The sequence below is a fragment of the Apaloderma vittatum genome, unplaced genomic scaffold (genome assembly GCF_000703405.1).
Source record: "Apaloderma vittatum isolate BGI_N311 unplaced genomic scaffold, ASM70340v1 scaffold24277, whole genome shotgun sequence".
Taxonomy (NCBI): Eukaryota; Metazoa; Chordata; class Aves; order Trogoniformes; family Trogonidae; genus Apaloderma; species Apaloderma vittatum.
In genome coordinates this window covers 27,848-50,946 of record NW_009728315.1, presented here as the reverse complement: position 1 = coordinate 50,946, position 23,099 = coordinate 27,848, and the positions used below count along the sequence as shown (strand labels likewise).

The window sequence follows — 23,099 nt, the reverse complement described above, 5'->3', positions numbered from 1 at the left end:
ATAAATGCATTGTATTTGTCTGTTGTGTTTTTCTTTCTTTTAAATTAAGAACACCAAAACTAGTTTCCTGGAACAGATGAATCAGATGTACATTATCTGATGCTTTTCAATTTATACATAGAGCAAAAAGCTGTTAATACATTGCATTGAGAACACATATCTTCTCTCCAGTCAATTTTCTTCGCTGCCTGTTATTTACTCGCATCAAAACATCAGAACCAGAAGACCTCACAAAAGTTGCTATTGTATATGTATACTAATTTTTCATCAAATGTAAAAATAAGTTTCTTGCATAAAAAATTTCATTATAAAAACGACTTCTTTGCTTTTAGAGTAGCAAATATTATTTATAGCTGCTAAGCCCCAAAGCAGTTTAAATCCTCAAAGCATTTTCCTAAACTTAGTCTTTAGAGGATATTGTATAGATACATTCTTACACTGAAGCTGCAAGTAAAAGCATGGTTGTAAGGCAAAGCATTAAATACAAAAGGTTACTACCAAGTAACATATAGATACTTCTACATGTTTAGGGAAATTACATGCTATTTTTGCATTATTTGAATAAGTAAGAGAGCATAATTATCACTCTAGTTACAGGAAAGACTAATTTAATTTTAATAGGAGTTGGATTTGACTTTGAATGATGTGATGTCAGTGAAAAAGCGTAGATCTAATGTGTTAAAATACGGAGGACTTTTTGTTTCACTTCAGCAATAATTATGAAAGATACTGTTCAGGAGATAGAAGGGAGTGCATGCTTAGTGAAATTCATGATTTCCATGGCAACAGCTGATTGTTCAAGGGTATTCACCTTTAAAATAAGTGTAGTAAGTTTGAGTTTTGCAATCTGCAGCTGATCTGTGACGGGCAGACCTGTGTATGTGCAACCCACGCACTTCCAGTTCTGGTGCCCCTGTCACAGCTGCCTTGGGTTTTCCATTGTACAGATAATTTGCAACTCTAAGCAGAAACACGAACTTCTTTGCCATGGTTCACTGGCAATGTTTTCATTATATTTATACAGCAAACAGGCTGACGACTCAAACTCCCATAGAAAGTGGCAGGGTACAGATATGTAGGCATCTTTAAAGAGACAGCTTTGGTAAATTATAATGGAGATTATTCACTTGTACGAGCTAACCGAAATAACAATAAGGCATGAAAACTTAAGCACCCATATGGGCAAATCATAATAAGATTTCACATAGCACACAAGATTTAAAAAAATGCATTATCCTCACGCATGACACAGGCTTGGTTATCAAATCTCCAATGCGTGAAATGAACTCTGTCTCTGTAAAACGTTCACATTTGCACTAATTCTTCTCTGAAATGCAACTTTCTTGAGCTGCAACATCGCTTGGTCCCCTGTTCTTGCAGTAATTTTTCATTCTATGATAAACCTCGCCATTCAGTGGTTATGGCACAAGTTCAGGAGATCAGATTAACAATCCCGAAATTTTAAAAAACGTTTTTCTGGGTTCTCCTTTTTAGGATTTAGAGCCCACTTTCTTAAAGTTTCCTTTGCAATGAAGAACAAAATAAACTTACCAAAATTCCCCCTAAGCTCTAAAACTCCACAGTTATGCATCATGGAATTTTCTGAAGTGGGACTTTTATAAAAATACCAATCATAATGAGATTCAAGGGAAAAGCATTAGCTTGAAAAATGCATATTTTTTTGGGGGGATCAAGGAACTGTTAATCAAATACCATCTGAAACTGTAGCACTGGCTAGTTATTTCAGTGACTTTTTCCTACAAAAACTTGCTTAGTAAATAAGGCATTATTTGTATTTGATCTTCATTCTAAATCAGACAGACCTGTAATTATTGTTGAAATACCAATGTGATGAAGGACAGATAATTATTGACATGGGTTTCTGGAAGTTTGATCAAATGGCCACAGAGTAGTGGTCACTAGCTCCTCGAAGGTGAAGTTCAGATTCTAAAGGTATGATGATAGATAAGAGTACCCTCTTTTACTTGCCTCATACCAAGCTTTCTGAAGTGGAGGAGAATGTATTACGAACTGTGGTTTATGCAAAACACCAGACCCCTACATTTTTTAATTTCCATGTGTGAGCTCAAATGTAACGTTCCCACGGTAATGGATCCTGTTTTGGAAAATTTGGCTTACAGTATCATTGTACTTGAAAATGGTCAAAATCTGTAAGGGAGCTGTAAATGAGGAGAGATTCAATAGCAGAAAAGTGAAGAAACAGATGGATTTGTGAATAAGGCATGTAGAACAGGAGTAGGGGCATTGGCTTCTACTATTTTATTAACTCTTCTTTGTCAGTATAATCATGAGCTCATCAGCTTTTCAATAACTGAGAAAAAAAAATCCCTGCTTACAGAAAGTGGGTAAGGAGAATTAGGTCATAAAAACCCTACAATATATTTAGCAAACTTTCCACTTAACTCATCTTCTCTTAATATTACAAAGATGTAAGCATAATGCTGCTCTTCTGTTAATTATTTTTAATGTAATCTTAATGTCAGGGTGATCATGTCTTAAGTGAAGACATTTGACTTCTATCTGATTTCCACTCCAGATTGAGGAAAGTACACAGAAGGTATTATAGATCCTTTCTGTCCTTTGGGCAATTTTAACAATAACCAAAATGTCCTTTTTCATGCACAAGGAAGATATCAATTTCTCTTAAGGCACTGTCAGGGGCCTTTAGATGACAAACAGGTATGACAGGTAACAGTACCCACCTTTACTTGGCTCATACTAAGCTTTCTGGAGGAGGATGCATTAGAAACTTTATGCAAAATACCATTTTTCAGACAGACCCTTACACCTTTTAATTTCCATATGTGAGCTCAAATGCAACATTCCCATGGTGTGTGTATGCCTGTCTATCTATCTTTAGACTAGCTATAAGGAAGAAATCTTCTACAATGAGAGTAGTGAAACACTGGAACAGGTTGCCCAGAGAGGTGGTAGAAGCCCCATCCCTGGAAACATTCAAGGTCAGATTGGATGGGGCTTTGAGCAACCTGATCTGGTTAAAGATGTCCCTGCTTACTGCTGCAGGGGGGTTGGACCTTTAATGGTTCCTTCCAACCCATTCTATGATTCCAACCCATTATATGATTCTACGATCCAGGCAACAAGCATCAATTTTAAAGTTAGCATAGCAGCAATTGTTGTAACTAAATGTAGAAGCATTGGAGAGTGCAAGCTGTTGGGATATTTGCTTGCATGTGACACTATTGCTGATGCAGACATACAAAAGGCAGTTGAGACACTGCTGATGGAGAAGCTCTGGTGAGTCCACGGCTCAACATGAGGCTGCAGCAAACCTCTGGGGAGATGGTGGCTTGTTGCCCGGGTACTGCCAGGGCTGTGCCAGCCGGTGGTCGGGAGCTGGGCTCTCACGGTCAGCATGCTGGTAGCCTGGTTGCACCTTTGGGCTCAGGGGATCTGAAGGAAAGGCCTGTGTGTTTGCAGTTTGGCAATGGAAGATCTCTGCTGGTAATTAAAATAGATGAATAGAAAAGGAAAAGCTAGAGCGCATCAAACTCGCAGAACCCGTTCGAATCTCTTCTAGCTAGTTATTCCCAAATAGCTGCAGCTAAGCTTTGACTTACAACTGTAGCCAAAAACTTCAGGGCTTGGCAGAGCAGGGGCTCTCACAGCTTGCTGTGACAGGAGTCAGACAAGGTTTCTGAGAGAAGTCAGGAATTCCTCAACATCCATAATAATGAACATCTGCTCTTCCGCACAAACAAACAAGAAATACCTATCTTGGCAAGAAACCAGAGATGTTCTTGTACCTTCAGCTTAAGAGTCTGCTTTCAGGTGCAGAGCTGCCAGTTAAAAATGTTATCCCTCCCCTGTCCTTTAGCTCTGGGGTAGAAGTTTCACAGGCATCAGCCCCTGTCCCAGCACCGGTCTGGTGCAGCGAGGGATGGCACATGGTGTCCCTCCTTATGCAGGAGCAGACTTTGCAGGGCTCCACCACTGCTGCCAGGAAGCTGTGCCGCTCACTAATGGCCACAGATAGGCCTTTCTGGTTCTCACACCTTCTCCTGTAGCTGGAAACTTGGTGGTAGGTTTGTGGTCTAAAGCCTTTGCTAGCCCTGCAAGCGGAGCTGTGTTTGGGAGCAGGCGGTGATAGGCAACGTTTCACAGCGCGTGGCTGATGGACGCATTCCCCCATGGTCAGCGCCTCCAAAGCAAGACAAGGAATGTCTCCAGGGAAGGTATTAAAAGGAAGTTTTACACAAGTTACCCCTCTTTTGGCAATTTCCCTTGGTATATTTGGGCTTTGTACCTTTAGGCTGAAATACAGACTGCAACATACCAGAACCATAAATAAACTGTGGCACCATATGAGTTTTCTATTTTGAGATATCCTTATAATGTATATATAAGTGCAGAATATAGTTGCAAAGAACAGGCCTGTCATGTGTTCTGATGCAGAAATAACTGCTAGGCAACTCTGAAATGCTCTCTCGGGACAACTTTTTATTCCTTGGTCTTATGCATGAAGTAGGCAACAGATGCTGAACAGAGGGGCTAGTAAATGAAATACTTGTTATATTCTTCATAGACTTGAGCATCTCATTAATTTAGTAATTTGTTTATTCCTTTAGATATGATGTATTGACAAAGTACTGCAGTTGTAAGTTACCGCACTATTACTACTACAGAACTATTGCTACAAATCATGCAAAATTATGTATCGTTCCTCCAGGCATAAGCATTAGAAGCATTAGAAAGCATTAGAAGCATTAGAAAATCAGAAGATCAGCCATAATTATACCTTTGACACAGCCTTGGTATAAGAACATAGAAAGCCTGAGCTGATTTCTCAATTAGGTCAAATTTCTGGAGAACAAGACATTGCTTGCAATTCCCTTGTTTTCCACATAAGGAGAATATTTTAGGTTTCAGCTCTGTCCATAATGTGTCAGTTTCAAAAGCAATACACAGGAAAAAAAAAAAAAGAAAAACATGAGAGAAAGAAGCACAGTCCTAGGCATTCTTGGCTTCATTACACTCCTGCATTCATTCATCTCCATTTCAACTGTAAAGAGCTAAGTGAACTGATTGAGGAAGGTTAACAAGCCAGATCAGAGACAAAGAAATCTGGAAATCAAAAAAAAACCCAAAAAACTTGGCATACATTTGTTTCCTAAGGCAACTTACCAGCGAAAGTAGACACAGCAAAATTCAGTGGGGAAGTCCTGAATCAAAATTCAGGAACTAATCTACAATCTGTGAAACGCTGCATTCTATTTCTCACATAAGATAAACTAAGCATCTAATACTTGCAGGCACAAACAAAAAACTGAACTGGTGTACCAGACAACTCTTAGAAGTATAAATGTCAAAGTAATTAATGGTGACTAACATTAACTGCTGCATGATATGAACAGAATATTTTTCAATGTATTTCAGACACATGTAATCTCCAAATCAGATATACAGTATGACAAAGTCACTATGAATACTACATGTTCCTTAGGTAAAAAACCAAAAAAGCTATTTTCCTTACCTGCTATAGCTTCAAGACTAGGAATTGCAATAGTGCTGTAAGTGCTAATACATCTACAGGACCACGTGCGAACTAAGGTCTCTTCTGCATTTTCCAGGCCTGGCAATCTGTCCATGAAGAAAGAGCCCCATTGTTTAGATACAAAATAAGGAGCTGTGAGCTGATCTCCCTGGAAGAAAAATAAATAAATATGTAATCTTTAAAAAGAAATCTTCTTTCTCTATCCAACCACAAACGTTAGTTCAAGGAACTCTAGTGTTTCTCTGTTTTTCTGGGAAAACTGTATTTTATCTCAGAGGCAATGTGACTTTAAAATATTATAAAAAAAATAGTAACAACCTTCTTCTTGTAAGTCCCTAAGCTGCTGTTTAAGCAATTTGTGGATGCCCTAGGACACAAAAAGTTGCCTTTAAATCTTTTCCCCATTTTTCTCTTTTTGATAGCATGAATAACGTGCTACCTTTCTCTGCTGGAAAAGCTGGGTGGCTGTGGCACGGACTGCAACTCAGTCTGGACCTCCTCCTGGGAGAAAGGAAAAACCTCCTGGTGCTGGATGGAGTAACTGCGAAGAATGTATTGTGCCACCTATGTCATGCTATCTGTTTCTGAGCTGAGAAATGAGTGAGAAGAGAGATGCAGGATCCATGGAGAGCCATTCAGTTGCCTAGTGAATTCTGAAAATTTTTTTTTCATGTATATTTTCAGACAGCAACATGTAGACTCATTATTTAAAGAAAGCATTAAAGCAGCATTGGGAAAACCGAGGTTTTTTTAGCAGTTCATCTTGAAACCTCTTATATATTGCCATAAGCAGCCAGAAAAACCTCCAGGAGGCCTCTACAGAAAGAAGAAAAAATGTAAAACAAAACTGTGAACTACACCATAGAAAATCTGCTGAAGTCATTTGTATGCAAAGTAACTTTTCAGACTAGCAAGGTATAGAAGAACAGAAATCCTAGCGGCCCCTCCAGATGTGTGAACTTTCGTAATTTGTTTTGCATTTAACCCCTTTCTTAAGGGTTTTGAGAATCTGCTGGAATAATTTGTGACAGAGGTCTGTGGCTTTTGATCGCAAGAAAGCTGTTGATCCAGCCAAAGGGACCATGTTAGTAAACACAGAGCCATTCTTTCTGTGATTCTGTGCAACAGTTTTTTCTCTAAGCATAGCTGGGGGTGGGAAGGAAGTACTGATCTGGACAAATACAGATATTAGTTTCTGTCTTCTGATTTAAATATGCTGAAAAAAATCCCCGTATCTTTGTTTCAAAACCTGCAGTTAACTTAAGAGCTGGGTTCTTCTGTGTTTTTGTGGTTTTTTTTGGCTTTCACACAGGGATAGCATCTTACATTATTTTTTTGGCCAAGTCTTATCTTTCCATGCACGTCTCAGGACTTTACTTTGGTTATAACTAAATGTAAAAGCTATGCTGTATTAAAATCTGTTTACCAGCTGGATGACACATGCAGAAAACTCTTAAGGCTGTTCCAGCTGTCCAGGTGATTAATGAAAATAACCACCCCGCTACTGGCCCACACAAGTATTTGCACAAAAGACAGGGTCTTGTTTATGGATGAGAGAAAAAAAACAAACCTAAAGCTTCTGCTTTTTGAAATGTATGATTGGCCCAACAGGCAATTAAAATTGCAATCTGAGGAAATGAACTGATATTTTTGTGAATTCTGCCTCTTAGAGTGGGAGTTTCTTTCTTGCTAAGGAGAAGGGAGTTACGTTTTGGATTTACAGCCCAACCTGGTTAGATATGACATTTGTCTTCAAGTCACCTGGCAGACACCTCCCATCATGTTGCTACTGGCTTATCTTTGGTAGTGATGCTAAATTCCAAGCTCAAATCTGAAAAGAGATGGCAAAACTTTGCCCACATCATTTGGATGCATCTGACATCACTCCCCCTGGCATCTCTAACCGTTGCCTACAAGATATCTTTAACTCAGCAGATGTAGCCTGCAATAAAGGAGATATCACATACCATGAAGTCTATACACCTATGAAATGAGGCAAAAGTCCCTTGGTAACATTGCTGCTCCTCACATGCCTAGATATGTGTTCAGCAGCCGGGATGGGGAGCTCTGGAAGGCGCGACAGCCACTCTTGTCGTACCCCCGTACATGGGTTTTGCTCTCGCAGCAGGACAGTAGGTCCTAGGAAGTGCTGAGCAAATCTCCCTTTTGTGTGCAAACCCCCCAAGTGTGTAGTTTTGCTCTCAAGCATATTGGTCAGACAGTAGCAGGTCAGACGTTGATTGTTTCAGTTGAAGGAACAAAGCCTCAAAGAGGACGTCTAGACTTCAGTTCCCAAGGCTTTCCACTAAGTTAATCCACCTCGAATACTTACTCTCACCTTTGCTCTATTAACTGCAAACACACGGGGCCTGTTAACAGAGCAGACAGAGTCAGTTAATAGGACTCTTGGGTGACACTGATTTTTCAGCTTGTAAATGACCTGTTTAAAACTGAAACAAGCAAGTTGCTGAGCCCTGAAGTTTTCCAATGTTTGGTAAAGTGATGAAAGACAGATGGATGTAACGGAGACAGGAGTGAAAAATCAAGCTGAAAAACATTGTACATGCAGTAAGTTAGTATTTTTAGATGAGGATTTGCCATCTGTGTCATCATCTTTATACCAAGTGTGGGACACTAGAATTATTTTTTTACACATTGAATCTCACATCCAATATAATGGATGGTACTGATGGCTGTATGCTTTGTGTCAAGGTAGTAACACCTCCCCTGCCTCTTAGTGCCAGAAAAAGCAATACTCAAAATACAGTTTTGCCAGTGTAATGGCAATTTTTTAAAGGTGTTTCTACCAGCACAGTGTTCTGGTCACAACAACCAGATGTCCCTGAATAACAGCCATGCTGGGTGCAAACCTACCACTGGTCTAACTTTTGCACAGAACCTTCCCCCCACAAGTCATGTGCAAATATAAAACATTTGATCTGTGATCATTATAGCTACATTTCATCATGGATCACTATAAGCAGACTTCCTTTAAAATAAAATGCACTTAACTTCAGGATATTGCTACAACAATATGGCTTTAATTCACCAGGCTTCATAACAGCCCATCAGGTTGTTCCTGAAAATATTGTTAGATTTGTGTTAAACAGGAAAAAAAAGAGACAAGCAGAGCCAAAAGGCACAGAGTAATTAGCCCTAGTCTAAGGTCATGCAGAGGGAATCAGACCAGCCACTGGCAATACTGTAAAAATTAGTTTTTTCCTCTAACTGCAAAAATATAAACTACACCTGCCAATAACTTCTTTGATTTCTGCTCCACTCCTTCCTATAGGCCAAAGTTTTTATAAGCTGACTAGCTTCTCTGTAAATGCTTGCCTCGAAATCCTGGGACAAAGTCCAGCTTTTCTTCGAGTTTTCACTGATGGAATTGATCACACATTTAAAGAACAGAAGGCAGAAACAAAGCCTCCAGCCAAACAAACAAACCCCCAGATCTGGGGGGAATCTTGTTTCGACACAAGGCTTGGTATTCTTTTTTTTCCCGCTGCATGCTGAAATTCACTTAGGAGCCGAGTAATTGCATGAATAGTTTTCCCTTTGCTATTCTCTTGCTCATTTGGTTATGACTCATGTACTTGAAAGAACGGCAGATGTTACCATAATTTCACAGTTATGCGTATCTGGCTTATATCACATATTTAATTGAAGGGAAAACACAAAAACTGCTAAGGAAAATGGAAATTACTAGCCTCCCAGTTTGTGTGAGAGGAGGTTGTTTTCTTCCTCTCTCCATGTTAGTGATGAAATACCAAACAACTGAAAACAGTGTTTTGTAATTTCTTTCTGAAAGATGCAATTGCAAATTAGAAAAAATACAATATATTATTAGAGAAATAAAGTAAGATTGATAGAAGGGAGGATTGCATCAGTCCTCCTCTGCACACACACCATGGCATGGAAAATCTGCGATACTAGAGTATTGTTTTTATTAACAACGAATGAGAAGGCTAAAAAATAAGACTAAATCTAATTTGCAAGTGCCTAATTTTCTGAAACCACCTGACTTTGCATAATCCTTTGAGTTGGCTTTTCCTCCCTCTTAAACAAAGGGTTAATGGGAGAAGTTGATTAGGGGAATGAAAATAAAACTTCCATAGGCTTGTAAAGGGAGTCTCTTTGAACTAGTCCTGTTAAGTTAGCGGTGTCCAGTCAACTGCAGAGATATGGATGTGACCTGTTGTTCAGACTCCAGTGAGCAGTGTGGTAATGAAGTAACACCACTGACCTGCCACGGCCCCCTTGGTTCAGGTTCCTTTAATCAACGCAATTCATTTCTCCCTTGCTTACTTGCTGTCACTGGTAGCGGATGTAAACTGAACAGGGGTTGTGTGTGGCAGCGGTGGTGTCCTTCCGAGATACTGAATCTCTTATCAAGAATACTACAGCACTACCGAAATGTTTAACATCTGTCTAAAAGTCTCAGTTTCCTGCTTGATAACTGTGGCAATAGAGAAGATGGATCTCGTGAGCAGTCGAGCAGAGGTATTGCAACAAGAGAAAACCAAATCATCACCAAGGGCTTAGAAAGACATCATTTGCTAACTTTTTTTTTTGTATTACCACGAAAAGAAATGTGGTCTGGCTGGCTGTTTAAATATGTGTGCTTCAAAGGCATACATTGAACATGCTTAAGAGAACATGGCTGAATGAAAAAAAGGAAAACACAACAAATCTTAGAGAGCTGCAAGTTCCACGCAGCAATGCAGCAGAGCCTCCAGTCAGAGAATGAACAAATTCACGGAGGATGAGTTGTTCTTATAGCATTGATTAAATCAAATTACATTAATTTATGTAGCACTACTACTCACTTCTTTTTTCACCTCCCTTTCCTACTGAGAAACACAGGGATTATTTTAATAGGAGACTTGAGCTTGTTTATTTTTTTGTTAATTGTTTTTTTATACAGCCTAGGGAAAAGCCTAAACATTACTGATTACATTTCTTTATTTCAGTGACTGAAATGTTCTTGTCTGACCTTAATTTAGAAATCAGGTTAGTAGAAGATATTAGATACATCTCTTAAAATAAGTAGAGAAATAGATGCCACTTCTATATTGTTTTAGTCCCATTTAAGGTATTCATTTTTCCATTAAAAAAGAGGGGCTTTTAAACCACTTCTCAGTCAGATTAAAAACATCTCTAGTATAAAAGCACCTGACAAAAATCTCCCTATTGGTAAGTTAACTTCTTAATCACAAAGAGTATTTTTTTTAAAAAAGTCAAGTGATTTTCAAAGCAAAGCATATATATCTCTCTCTGAAACTAGAAGAAAATAATAATTTAGGAACATAAGAAAAGAAGAAACACTCCAAACAGAAAGTGAAGCTGCATTGCAGTTCCTACACAGGACACACTGGAGGTACAACACTGCCATGTCAGCCATCAGAGAGCCGTTCTCCATCTACTTTGTTCTTCAGCAATGGAGAGAAGGATAAACCATAGTAACCTTCCACTTTCTGTGGGAGAACTAAAGCACGACTGTAGTGCTAAGGCCCTTCTTCCCAGCTATGATCAACTTGACAAATACATTATTTATCTGAAGTAACTATCAGTAGTCTGCATTGGACCAGATTTCGAAACAGTCCCTCTTATCTGAGTGCAGCTGTCACCAAAATAAACAAACTACTAAGGAAGTGGCAAATTAAAAGTTTTTTGCATACACGGAAAGGACAAGTAAACTGTATTTCACAGAGAAATAGAACTTTAAAACATTTTAAGAAAAATTCCTCCCTGTTTACCATTGGCTGTTTACAGGTGCTGGACTTGTGGTAAGTGGCCATGAAATTTCTCCTTACATAGGACAGTGGGCAGGTTCTTGTTACTGAGAGGGAGAAAACTGCGATTTTTTAAGGGAAAGGGCATGCAGCTGTTTTTCTGAGATCCATGATTTAGCCCAGGGTACAGGCTCTGTGTCACCCATGCAAGACTGAGCTGGGACAGGATGGCACCCTCTTGGTGAATCCAGGAGGACACATCTGCAAGGGATGCTGATGTTGCCAGCAGTCTGGTGAGATAAGCAGGCTCATTCTTGGTGCAGGTGGCAGGAGGCTTTTTTCTAACTTACTTTATTCTGTTCCAGGAAGTATCTGCAAGGAACCCTTACCTCATATTTTCCTTTCTTCTCCAAGGGCTCAAATTCTGTCTCCACAGGCAGCGTAACTTTGTCCTCTAGAAGCTCCTCTAAGATGAAGACAGTTTCCCAGTTGCTATAGTGATGAGCTGGGAAAATATCTGAGTGCATGCTGTCACCAAAATAAACAACCTACAAGGGAAGCAGCAAATTAGAAGTTCATTGTATATGAGGAATACACAATCAAGCTGTATTTCACAGAGAGAAAAAGAGCTTTAAAACAACCTAATAAAAATTCCTCTGTGTTTACAGTTGGTCACAACACACTCAGATCTTATTAATGTCACAGTTCGGGGTTTTATCTTCAAACAGCTCCATAAGGAAAACGGTGGCTCTACACATCCTCCTCACCCTCACCTGCCAGGGGCATTGAACTTCAATGCCCAGCTGGGACTGGTACAGGGGACACCACTGAGATTTTTGGCTGAGAGAAATAGACTGCCAGGAATCACAGAATGTCAGGAGTTGGAAGGGACCTCAAAAGATCATCTAGTCCAGCCCCCCTGCCAGAGCAGGATCACCTACAGTAGGTCACAAAGGAACATGTCTAGGAGGGTTTTGAATGTCTCCAGAGAAGGAGACTCCACAACCTCCCTGGGCAGCCTGTGCCAGCGCTCTGTCACCCTCACAGGGAAAAAGTTTTTCCTTACGTTTACGTGGAACCTCCTACGCTCCAGCTTGCACCTGTTGCCCCTTGTCCTATCATGGGACATCACTGAGAAGAGCCTGGCTCCATCCTCCTGACATTCACATTTTACATATTTATAAACATTTATGAGGTCACCCCTCAGCCTCCTCCAAGGTAAAGAGACCCAGCTCCTTCAGCCTTTCCTCATAAGGGAGATGTTCCACTCCATCATCTTTGTGGCTCTGCGCTGGACTCTCTCAAGCAGTTTCCTGTCCTTCTTGAACTGAGGGCCCCAGAATCGGACAACATATTCCAGACGTGGTCCCACCAGGGCAGAGTGGAAGGGGAGGAGAACCTCTCTCAACCTACTAGCCACACCCCTTCTACTGCACCCCAGGATGCCACCAAGAAAATACACTTTACAGTGGGAATGAATTTTGGACAACTTTGGAAAGAAGGGAGAACATGGAGCATCTCTTGGTGACACAGAACTCTGCCCAGGGAGTAGTTTACCCACTAGGGAAAATGTGGTCCCACCATCTTCAATGGCATTTTCACTCATCCAGATCTGTAATTAAAATAATATGATCCTAGTTTTCACTGATACCAGATTTTAATCTACTTCTTTCTTAGTTTCATCAGAGAGATTCTTTATTTGCTGATTACACTCTGATTGCCCCTAGAGCTGCTGAAATGCATGACCATGCACACAGAATAAAATACCTAGAAAATTTACATATTCTACTGAGAAGAAGACTAATATGCTACTTCCAGTTCTGGACTGCAGTCTGTAAGACAATAGCAACTGTATCCAGAACAAAAATTCGTGACCAATCACTTCTGTAACTTTAATGAAAGCTTGTCTGGTGAATTTTGGACTGAAAAAGGATATTTTTAAATAGATTTTCTCTCACTTGTAACATACCTTGGGATCCAACTTGCCAGTCATCTTCTTCAGCAGTTCATAAAGCTGGATAGCATTACCTTGGGAATACCAGCCGGGCTTGTCTAGTGATAGCAGAGCCTCCTGCTCCTCATCATTCTCTGAAATCACCAAGCAAAATCACCCATTGTTAGGGAGAACAGCCCATGCTGCCACACTTGGGAGACCTGGGAGAAGCTGCCTGTGCACAGCTTGGAGATCCTGTTCTATTTTGACATTAAATCAGCTTCAGTTTCTGGCCCAAATCCTGGTACTGACTATGGGTTCAGTCAAGGTGTTTGATATCTGGGGGTGGGCAGACGTTTTTGAGAAAAGAAGCAGCTGAGCCTTGTCTGCAAGGGCTGAGGAATCAAAGTCATAGATTTTGCCTCCCAAACACTGTGGCAGTGAAGGCAGGAAACCACACAGACCAGACTGATGGAGGAGCTGCGACAGATCCAAGGCAAAACCATAGGTTAAGTCAGACTGTAAGAGACAACATGTACCTTTCCTCAAACACAAATTATCTACTGCTTTTAAAAACTGACATAAACACCACAAACCAGACTGAGGCAGCCCTTATGGACATCTGCCTGCCTTAGATCAGCACAAACAATGAGCAGTTCCAGTTATCATCAAGTTTTGCAGAAACGATGAGCAGACAATATTGCTGCTGGTGGTGGAATCCATATGTGGCCTATATCCACACTGACAGCTGTCAGTGAACCGGTTAAATCAGGAGAAGCTGAAACACCACAGTCATCACCCAGCTCTGCCATCAGCTTAGTTTTGAGCTGGTCCCAAAGCGGCTGGATCTGCTGTCCATGTAACCTTATTGCCCATTCAAATCCATGTGCTATTGCCAGATGAACTCCTTCTAGCTTCTTGCAGGAGCCAAAACACTAGCCTTACTGAACCGTTAAACCAGAATTTCATCAGAAACATTAATATTAATGTCTTCTGTCTACTGAGGTGGTTAAACAAAAGGGTGATTTTGTTATTCTGTCTCAATCAAAATGCATTATTTTTTATGCTAGAGACAGAAGGGACAGAAGCCAATACAGTACTTTGATCTGATTTATGCATAACATCAGGACTTCAGCTTTTCTGCTGCTTTATAGAATTTTTCAGAGTATTTAAAATGTGTTAGGAAGAAGACTAAGAGAGAACAAACTTCATTTGGTTAGATATTGCTGAAAGCTGGAATGCAAATTCTGGAGAACAGTGAAATAACAAGCTTTACATTTAAGATGAATGAAGATGCACATGGCACACAGTATATCGGTCCTTGAAAGAAAAAAAAAGAAGCAAAAAGAGGGAAATAGGTATGTGGAGAGTGGCAGTAACTAATTCTTTAATATTCCAAAACTAAGAATTTGAATAAACACATCATTTATTCTCAGGCAAAACAATTCTATATTAAGGTTGTTTATAAACTAGGAAAAAACAAGGAAATTAAAAGTTGACACTAACAATTGTTGAACTTGTGTGGAAAAGTCTTTTCCTTTGTTCTTCTTCAGAAACCTAACAATAATAAGTATGATAGCATCCACAAAAAGATCTTAATTTCCTGACTTTTGAAATACTTTTAACCAAACAATACTTGATCAAACAGAAGTTGTCAAACTTCAGCAAATTTGTTTTATTTTCCCTGTATTTTTAGACATATTTATAATGCTGGCTGAACAAGTAGACACAATCTTCAGACCACATGGACACAGAAAAAGAAACTTATGAAAACAACTCTTTTGAGATGCTATCTAAAGGTTCTTTATATTTGTGCAGGTTTGTATAGCTATCACTGTCTCTCCAATCAGTCAATAAGGAAAATACTGGAGAAAAATGGAGTTATTATGAGAGTGATTTTCCGAGTAACAACAGTGTGTTTGCAAAGAGAAGCCCTATGTTTTACAGCAGAACTAGAAGACTCCAGCAAAGAGCAAGACCCTGCTTTGCTACCTCTGTGGAAAGGCAAGAGGGGCAGTTCTGAAAAAATTCACTCTAATTACAAGGTAGAAGATCTCTCACTATGTGAAATCTATTACTGTCACCCTTAATAATAGGATTCATCTCACTTAACTCAGTGCATCCGGAATTTAGGCTTCTAATTTACAGTTGTCATCTGAACTAGTTGGCCAGGATCTCTCCGTAGGCAAAAGAGAGTGCAAGAGGTGCTGCCTCTCAAGAAGGAAAGAACTTAAGTTAGGAACTTCACTTTTATGCAGTGAAATGAAGGGAAATGTTGAAGTCCGTTTTCTTCCTCCGTATTTGGAGGCAGCAAACAGCACTGAGATGTCAAATTCATTATGGGAACACATTGATTTCGGAAGGAGCTTTGGAAATCTGAGGAATCAGGAAAGATCCTTTATAATATTTCAGTTGTAGGGTCATAAGGATAATGATTCTGAACTGGCAAACCTTGCCTTGAACCATCCCATATGGCTGCTTGTGCTCACACATCTAGGGGCGATTCTGTCAATTTTATTTCTGCCATCTGAAGTGGAAATTAATGGTGTTTCAGCTGCAGTAAATCATTAACAAGAATGGTTTCTAATCCACTTACACTTTCCCTGTGGCAAAATATAGTCAAGAAAAGTAGTTGTCAGCACTGGCTCTCAAGGCCTCTGGTAGTAGTTCTGCCATGTAAAAGTTGATACGCAACAACTTAAAAATTCCATTAATAATACCATTGGCCCTGGCCAATATATCCTTCAGGTAGGAGCTACATGATAACGCTGAAGAAATCTGCACATTTCCTGCAAAAATACTGCATAAATATATTATATAGTTCCTCACGCATTTTAGACATTCCAAGTCTACCCTGTCTGGCTACACTCAGAGAAGAGGAAAACTGCTGCTGATCTTTCTTCCACTTTGCTGTTATTGATTTGTAAAAGTTCATTCAAAGGTCAGAAATGCTATAAATATTCCTTATGCAGGAAGCAACACATATATAGGCGGGGATGATAATGTTTCACGTCTTATAAGCTGAGAGGAAAAGGAGATGTCCTGACAGTTTCAAACGGACTGGATAACCAAAAGAATTTCTCAGATGACTTAGAGTGACTTGCTTCCTTCTAAAGTGTAATATATCACTGTAAGCTGGATTCCTGGCTGCAGACTGAAAACACGCCATGACAAGAAATGTAAAGGTAGTAAGCAAGTAAAATGAAAATAATTAAACCCAGAAAATCATTCTATTAAAACACTCACTCAAACCTCAGCAGTGATTCAGAGCAATTTTCTTGAGGAGAAATTATTCTAACTTTTTAAAAGCAACGACAAAAGCTTGACGCATACCGGGGTAATATTAGTGTCACTGCAACAGTGATTTACATATTGCTGCGTCTAATGGCTTGGGAAATGTTTTCTGATTCAGAAATGTACTACCATCACCATTAGCAGATATATTTTTTTAGACAAACCAATTCACTAACAAGACTCAATATCCCTTTTCTTGTGAGAATTTTTCTGCCTGCCTTTAAATGTGAATTGCAGGTTTATAACACGGGCTGAGGAACATCTGGCTTTATTCTGAGGAAGTATGCAAAAAGTAATCAGTGAAGCTGATTCTCATTTAAATGACAACTGATGGTAATTTACTTTGGCAGAGAGTTGCTCCTTGGGAAAGACTCTGCACACGCTTGCTTGCTTACTGCATTCTGCTTTGCTATCTGGTTATGGGTTATACTCACTGAGATGGAAACCTAAACACAATCAGAGCTGAGGTTGTGTCCATATGAGGTTGTGTCCAGTCTGAACCTGGAGCTCCATCCCTAACCTCGATGGTGTTTACCCGAGCCCATGGGACGGGGCTCTCATTTGGGATGGCTTAAGTTAAGAGAGAAGCTAAGCAGTGGGGGTGAATTTATGCTCTGGTAGTTATTTGCCTAGACTCAGCCACACCAGCACCAAGGTTAATTTTGATCAGTTCACTGCCTCTGAGACCACCACCCTGCGCTTGCTCCTCCAGTTGGGTTCGCTATGGTGAATACACCACAGGGGCGAGGACACGTTAAGTGACTCACCCAAGAGCCTGAGGACACCTCACACCTTCTTGACTGGGCAGAGACTGGGGTAAGACAGCAACTCCAGGTGCCCGGAGGCCATACTGGCCCAAGATGTGCTAGGTTTAACTGCAGTGTGCCCACAGCAGGCCCTCTGCCTTTCCTGTCTTTCTCCTGATAGGCTTTTATCAGTTTTCACATAACTAATTAAACCAGCTTATGGGGTTACTGATAATTTCTTTTCCTTTGAACTGTGCAATGGAATAAAGCCACATGGTGATGGTTGCTGCTTGTGGCTGTACCTGCTCTTGCCTCTTCCTACCTGCGGGCAGCTCCTGCGGGCTCTCCCCACATGCAGGCAGCAATGGGACTGTGTGTTTCGCACACTGAAGCTCCAGTTACCGCCTCAGGGGGCTACTGAAAATCAAATATGTTTGATGATCCACAACTATCGTACCAATATACCTCTCTGCAATTTCACATAATGTCATTTAAAGCCCTGAAGGCATTAATACAGAAGCTGTGTTATGTCCCAGTCCAGCTTGCAAGCAGAGTCTGGTTCTAGATGGCATTTCCAATTCAGTTAAGAAACACAAACTCTTTTCCAGAAGGAGACTTTGGGCAGGAAACCACATCGTTTTACAGTTGAGACAAAGGGACCTGCATAAGCAAAATCCTTCTGGTGGGTTCTTCCAGTTGCAAAGGTGATGAGGAGGGATGACACAAGCTGCAGCGGTCCCTCGTGGGCATGCTCTCCATGAAGGAAGGAAGTACATACAAGCTTCCTGGGGGTAAAGCTTCATACCTTTAGGCACCTTTCTGTAGGCTAGTCCCCTAAATTCCTATGTATAGACAAATCACCTTTCCTGGGTTGCTTCCAGGATTCACACTGGTATTGGTGTGTATTTTACTGTCCCCGAGTTAGTTCTATGCCCTTGGAAGCAGCTGTGAAATCCATCTGCCTGACATGCACCAGCATTTGCCAGGCTCCTTCTGACTGGATGACTGCAGGGAAGTGATAGGGAACAAATTATTCTCATAGCGTGATGTGCTGAAATAGAAGGGTAAGGTCTAGTGATTTTGGCCGTCTCCATTTGTGGCTATCCAATCTGAACGTTTTCACAGAAAACCCACAGATCAGTTGTACTGCATGCCGTTTATCATTCTGCTGTCTTTAGGGTAGCTTACGGTTGATAAGACAAAAGCTGAGCTAATCGCAGATAAAATTCACTTTTGAAAACCAAACCATGGTTTTAAACTTTACATAGGCAGCAATACCTCTTTTGCTCAGGAACTCCATCATATATGTGCTCATTTGTATGGAAGACTAAGTAACAGCACTACTAAAAGCTGGCAATATTCTGAAAGAACACCCTAGATAAAGCTGATAAAAATACATCCTGTGAAAAAAAAGAAACTATTTCATAATAATTCATAAGTGCTACTTACCCAATTACTAACACTTCCTTTTCTCTTTACGGACTTTTCTGTTCTTTTGCTCATTTGGCCTGGTAGGACCAAAGTACAAGACAGTGTACTTTCTAATTGCTCTGGACATAGAGAACCATAAACTTTTTAAAGAGAGGGATTTTTTTTTAAAAAAAAAAAAAATTACATTTTTGGTTTTGCTTAATCCTCTTCAGATTTTTTTAAAATCCGCCTTAATGCTTAATTGTGCCAAGCAATACAAATGTATAGAGAAGGCTGAAGTTTTACTTACAAAAAATCAGTATTTCCTTTAGGGAAGTCAGCAAGTAAGTTTCTTTAGGGACTGAAAATAACAGCTCAATAGACATTTAGCAATTTGCTTCCAAATATGTCAAAGCATTAATTTTATACCTTCCCAGGAAGAATCTGGCTACTGAACAAAGAGTTTCTATTTAAAACATTGATATGATGAAATAGAAGCAAGGTCTTTTTTCTTTGCAAAAGGAAAATCACTTCTGGACAATGATTCATCTGCAAGTTCATTTTTGAATGTAGTTCCGGTGCACGTTTGGTAAAGCTTTTTCCACAATTGTACCTATATTTATAACTCAGAGAACTTAATATGTTGGAAGGGTAAGAGAGACATTTCTTCCTTGCATGTTTTTCATATGTTGTTTTTTCTTTCTTTTTTTTTTAAATGAGGTCTTTGAAGACCTGCATATCAGCAAGATAAGAAACAAATTCACTCCCCAGAACAGTTTTATTCTGGACTTCACTAGTTTTGTAAGAAGGGTCCATAGTCTTCTAAATGAGAAATTCCCAATATCCAGACGAATGTCCCCAAATAACATTATCAATATTAATACCATAGTCAACCTACAGATCCCTATATAATTATGGAGATCGACAGGCTTTTCCAGAAAGCATTTTAAATTCAAGTAAGCCAGGAGACGTATGGTAATTGAGAAAAAGAAAAAAAAAAATACAATAATTTCAGGACTCTGCAGTTCAGTTTGAGCAACTGTCTATAACCTTTCTTACTAGGGTTTGCTTCAGTGCCGTATCAAAACTTGGAGAGTGGATGAAAGCAGAAGACGGAGGGAAGCACAGAAGACGAGAGGAGGGCCACCAGTCACTTCTGACCTAACATTTCACTTCAGAAAAACATCTCAACTTTCATAATTAAAATAAACCTGAGACACACAAAGCATCTTCTTTGTGCTATGCAGATTGTAATCTCGCATCTTATCCTAACCCTCTAAATCTCTCTAACAATTCCTACTGAAATAAGGCATATTGGAATGGGTTCTTGGACTGTACTCCTCCACACTGAAAATCGACACTGCAGTGTGGTGGGGAAAAGCTTCCTGCTGTTCATTTATTTTGGCCTCAGACATTAAAAAAAGAACCAAAAAAAGAACAAAAGTTTTCTAATCCTCAGTTACAGAAAGACTAAGAATTTTTCTTCCCCTACATCTTAATACTTCAGGTACAAAATAAATTACATAAACTAGAACAGACCATTTGATTCTGAACAACTGTATCTCCACAAACCAATATATGGACCCTGCTGCAAGGGGCCTTTGTTTTTTATTTCTTCAGTTCCCTAAAATATGTTATTTCAAAGGGCATAATAATTGCAAAGTAGACATGAGCATGCATAGTTACTGCACATACTCGGAATACACAACAAACATTTTCATTAACTTTCACATGAAAACTGCTTATAGAGCCAAGTTGAGTTACGGTTTATAAGAAAGCTCCATTCTTATTTCCTAACTTATTACACTATCTAAAATCCCTACTTTATTTTATTAATTAGTTCTGTCCAAAGTTTCAGCTCTCCAAATACTGGCTGCCCCTGAAGGGGGCAGTTTTACATCAACCTTTAAAGACTACTTTAAGATTCAAAATCCCACAGGTAAAAAATGAAATTCAGGAATTAAACAAATAAAATCCACCCAGCCTTCTGCATGTTAATTACTGAAGAAGCATTCTGCAGCTGTAGATAGAGGTTATTAAAACCTTGGTAATTAAAAAAAGAACCCCACCCCAAACCACTGCAGTTCTCTTTGCACAGTGTTACTGCTGCTGCTGAGCCCGGCAGGGTCAGCAAGGGGGTTCCTGGGGAGTGCTGGGATCTGGTCACTACAGCCTGGGCATCTCCCACTGCTGTGTGGAGGTTAAAAACTGAAACGTGATTTTTTCCTGTCTGAAAAGGGGACTTTTTTTTTTTTAAAAGACAACTCAAAACCAGCTTATTCTCTCAGTACTTCACAGCTATCCCACTATTTAGAAGTTGTCAAGTATGCTCATTCCTGATACTTCTAAACAAACCTAGATGCCTTAGAATAATCAATTTTTTATGAAAGCAAAAGCTACCACTTGAGACTTCTGAATGAGGGGTGCTGACTTCTGTTGACCCAAGATTTCTTTTTATCATATGGTAGAAGAGAAGCATTACATTACACACTTAAAAATCCTATCAATATTAAAACCATTTGACTATGCCTGTCAGGGCATTGCATCAGAGATGTACCAGACTGTGAGCATTTTTCTAGGTTATTAATAACACTTAGCACTTCAAGTAGTAGTAAAATTAAAAAAAAAATCTTTAATTACAATCAGAACATGCTGGCATTAAATAGTCGAAGTCCATTTTCTATCAGAAAATATAGAAACGGCCACTAATGGTGCCACTAATAGATGCAATAGAAGAGCAAACATACCAGAAAAGAACAAAATATCAAAACAATCACAGTAGGTGGTCATGTTCAGTGGCAAAAAGACCTTTTTTTTCCCCCTGATACATTTTCTGCTTTTATATTTTATAGCCATTTAAGTGTCTTAGGAGGGCAAAGTGAGATGAGAGGGGTAGAACTGGATTAATATAGACTGGATAAAAGAACAAATAACCACGCTTGTGATGTTGTTCCGTCCAGAAACATGTAGATGAGAGACAGCAGGAAAACTTCTCTTGGGGAGTCAGAGAAACTAAGAAATATTTCTAACATATTTCTGTGGTTTTGGGCTTCTTCTGCTCCCTTGCAGGTTCTGTCTATGTAGGGTGTGCACATCGAGCTTCCCATTGAGCCTTATGACCTGGCTGACGGGGAGCCTGTGCACGCAACAGAAAACAGAGAGGTGACAGCACATTCAGCCTTGAGGTTTGGTGAGAATTTCATGGCGCTGTGGGCCACAGCCATGGATGAATTCAAAGGAAGACTGTATGAGGGTTAGAATAACTTGCAGAGAGTTCAGATGCTTTTTAAGGCCTGCTACAGGGGCCAGGAGTGTCAGGGAACATCAGAGGGAAAAAGAAACCCTGGTCCTATTAGATCTGTTGAGATATAGTACAACTTCATATTTAAGAAATAAAATGAAAAAAAAAAACTTAGGAAATTAATGTTCTGACAAAGAGGAAAGTTCTTTCATGTGAGAACAGACACAGTAAATCTCAGAACAATGTAATCAGGCCGGAGACGGCAAAGAAAAATGGAAACTACTCCTTTCTGGCAAAGTACATTCAGTTAGTCTTTGATGAGAAGACTGACATGAAGGATTTGTAATAATGAAAGTTTCTGAAGACATAAAAGAGAAATGATCCCCATGATGCTTCCTATAATACTTTTCTCGTTCCTTATCTGTGAATGCCATGTGGTCTGCAAAACCACTCAGTGTCTATATGAAAATGTGCTTTACCTTGTTTCTCAGAACCCAGAGCACTGTGCCAGATCTCCTATGCCACAGATAAAATCTCTTGCTACTATTATTCCAGAAAAAATAATCATCTTGGAAGGCTCAGCCTTAGTCTGGCAGTATCAGAGAGACACCTGGGATCTGTGGACAGCAATAATATATAAAGTGGTTTCACAGCAGATAAGAATCAGTTTAGATTGAATGTGTTTACTAATGAAGTGAAAAAGTCCTGAGGTCACTAACTCTATCTAGTAAAACATGCAACACGCACACTGAAGTTTAAGACATTTGGAGTTCTATATGAATTATTCAGAAAAACTGAAGAACAAAGAAAGTAAAGAAAATGGTTAATCACTTTTACATTTTCCTGAACTTTCAGCTTGCAAGAAGTAACTCCCTTCTGAACAGGAGCTGCAGAGGACTTGCTCCTCATCTAAACTATGCAGTGTCCCACTTCTGCTTTTTCTCGTGTTCTGTGATCTTTTATTTCCCTGTATCAGGTGGGAAAGGCAGAGCTGCTCCTAAGGTAAGTAATTCTACCCACCTGAGATTTCTCCCGTGTGCAATAAATCCACACCTGCTATTTACTGCAGCTTTCCCCAGCCACCTACCACTCTGCAGTTCTCCCAGGTACTTCACAGACACTAGGTAAGCCTCAGTATTTAGAAACTGGGAAACTGAGGCAGGGATTTGCTGTCATATCAAAGTGAACTGGATCTTAGTCCAGG

General features: G+C 39.7%; 1 protein-coding gene across 1 annotated transcript in view; it reads right to left on the bottom strand.

Moving 5' to 3' along the window:
• LOC104268401 (5'-nucleotidase domain-containing protein 1-like) overlaps window positions 1–23,099 on the bottom strand; it is a gene marked incomplete at its 5' end in the record, with an annotated part of 53,658 nt that overhangs the window by 7,412 nt on the left and 23,147 nt on the right. The window contains 3 exons of the mRNA XM_009874043.1: window positions 5,516–5,684; window positions 11,661–11,819; window positions 13,241–13,359. Of these exons, the coding sequence (XP_009872345.1) occupies window positions 5,516–5,684; window positions 11,661–11,819; window positions 13,241–13,359 (447 nt within the window). The remainder of the gene's footprint in view (window positions 1–5,515; window positions 5,685–11,660; window positions 11,820–13,240; window positions 13,360–23,099) is intronic.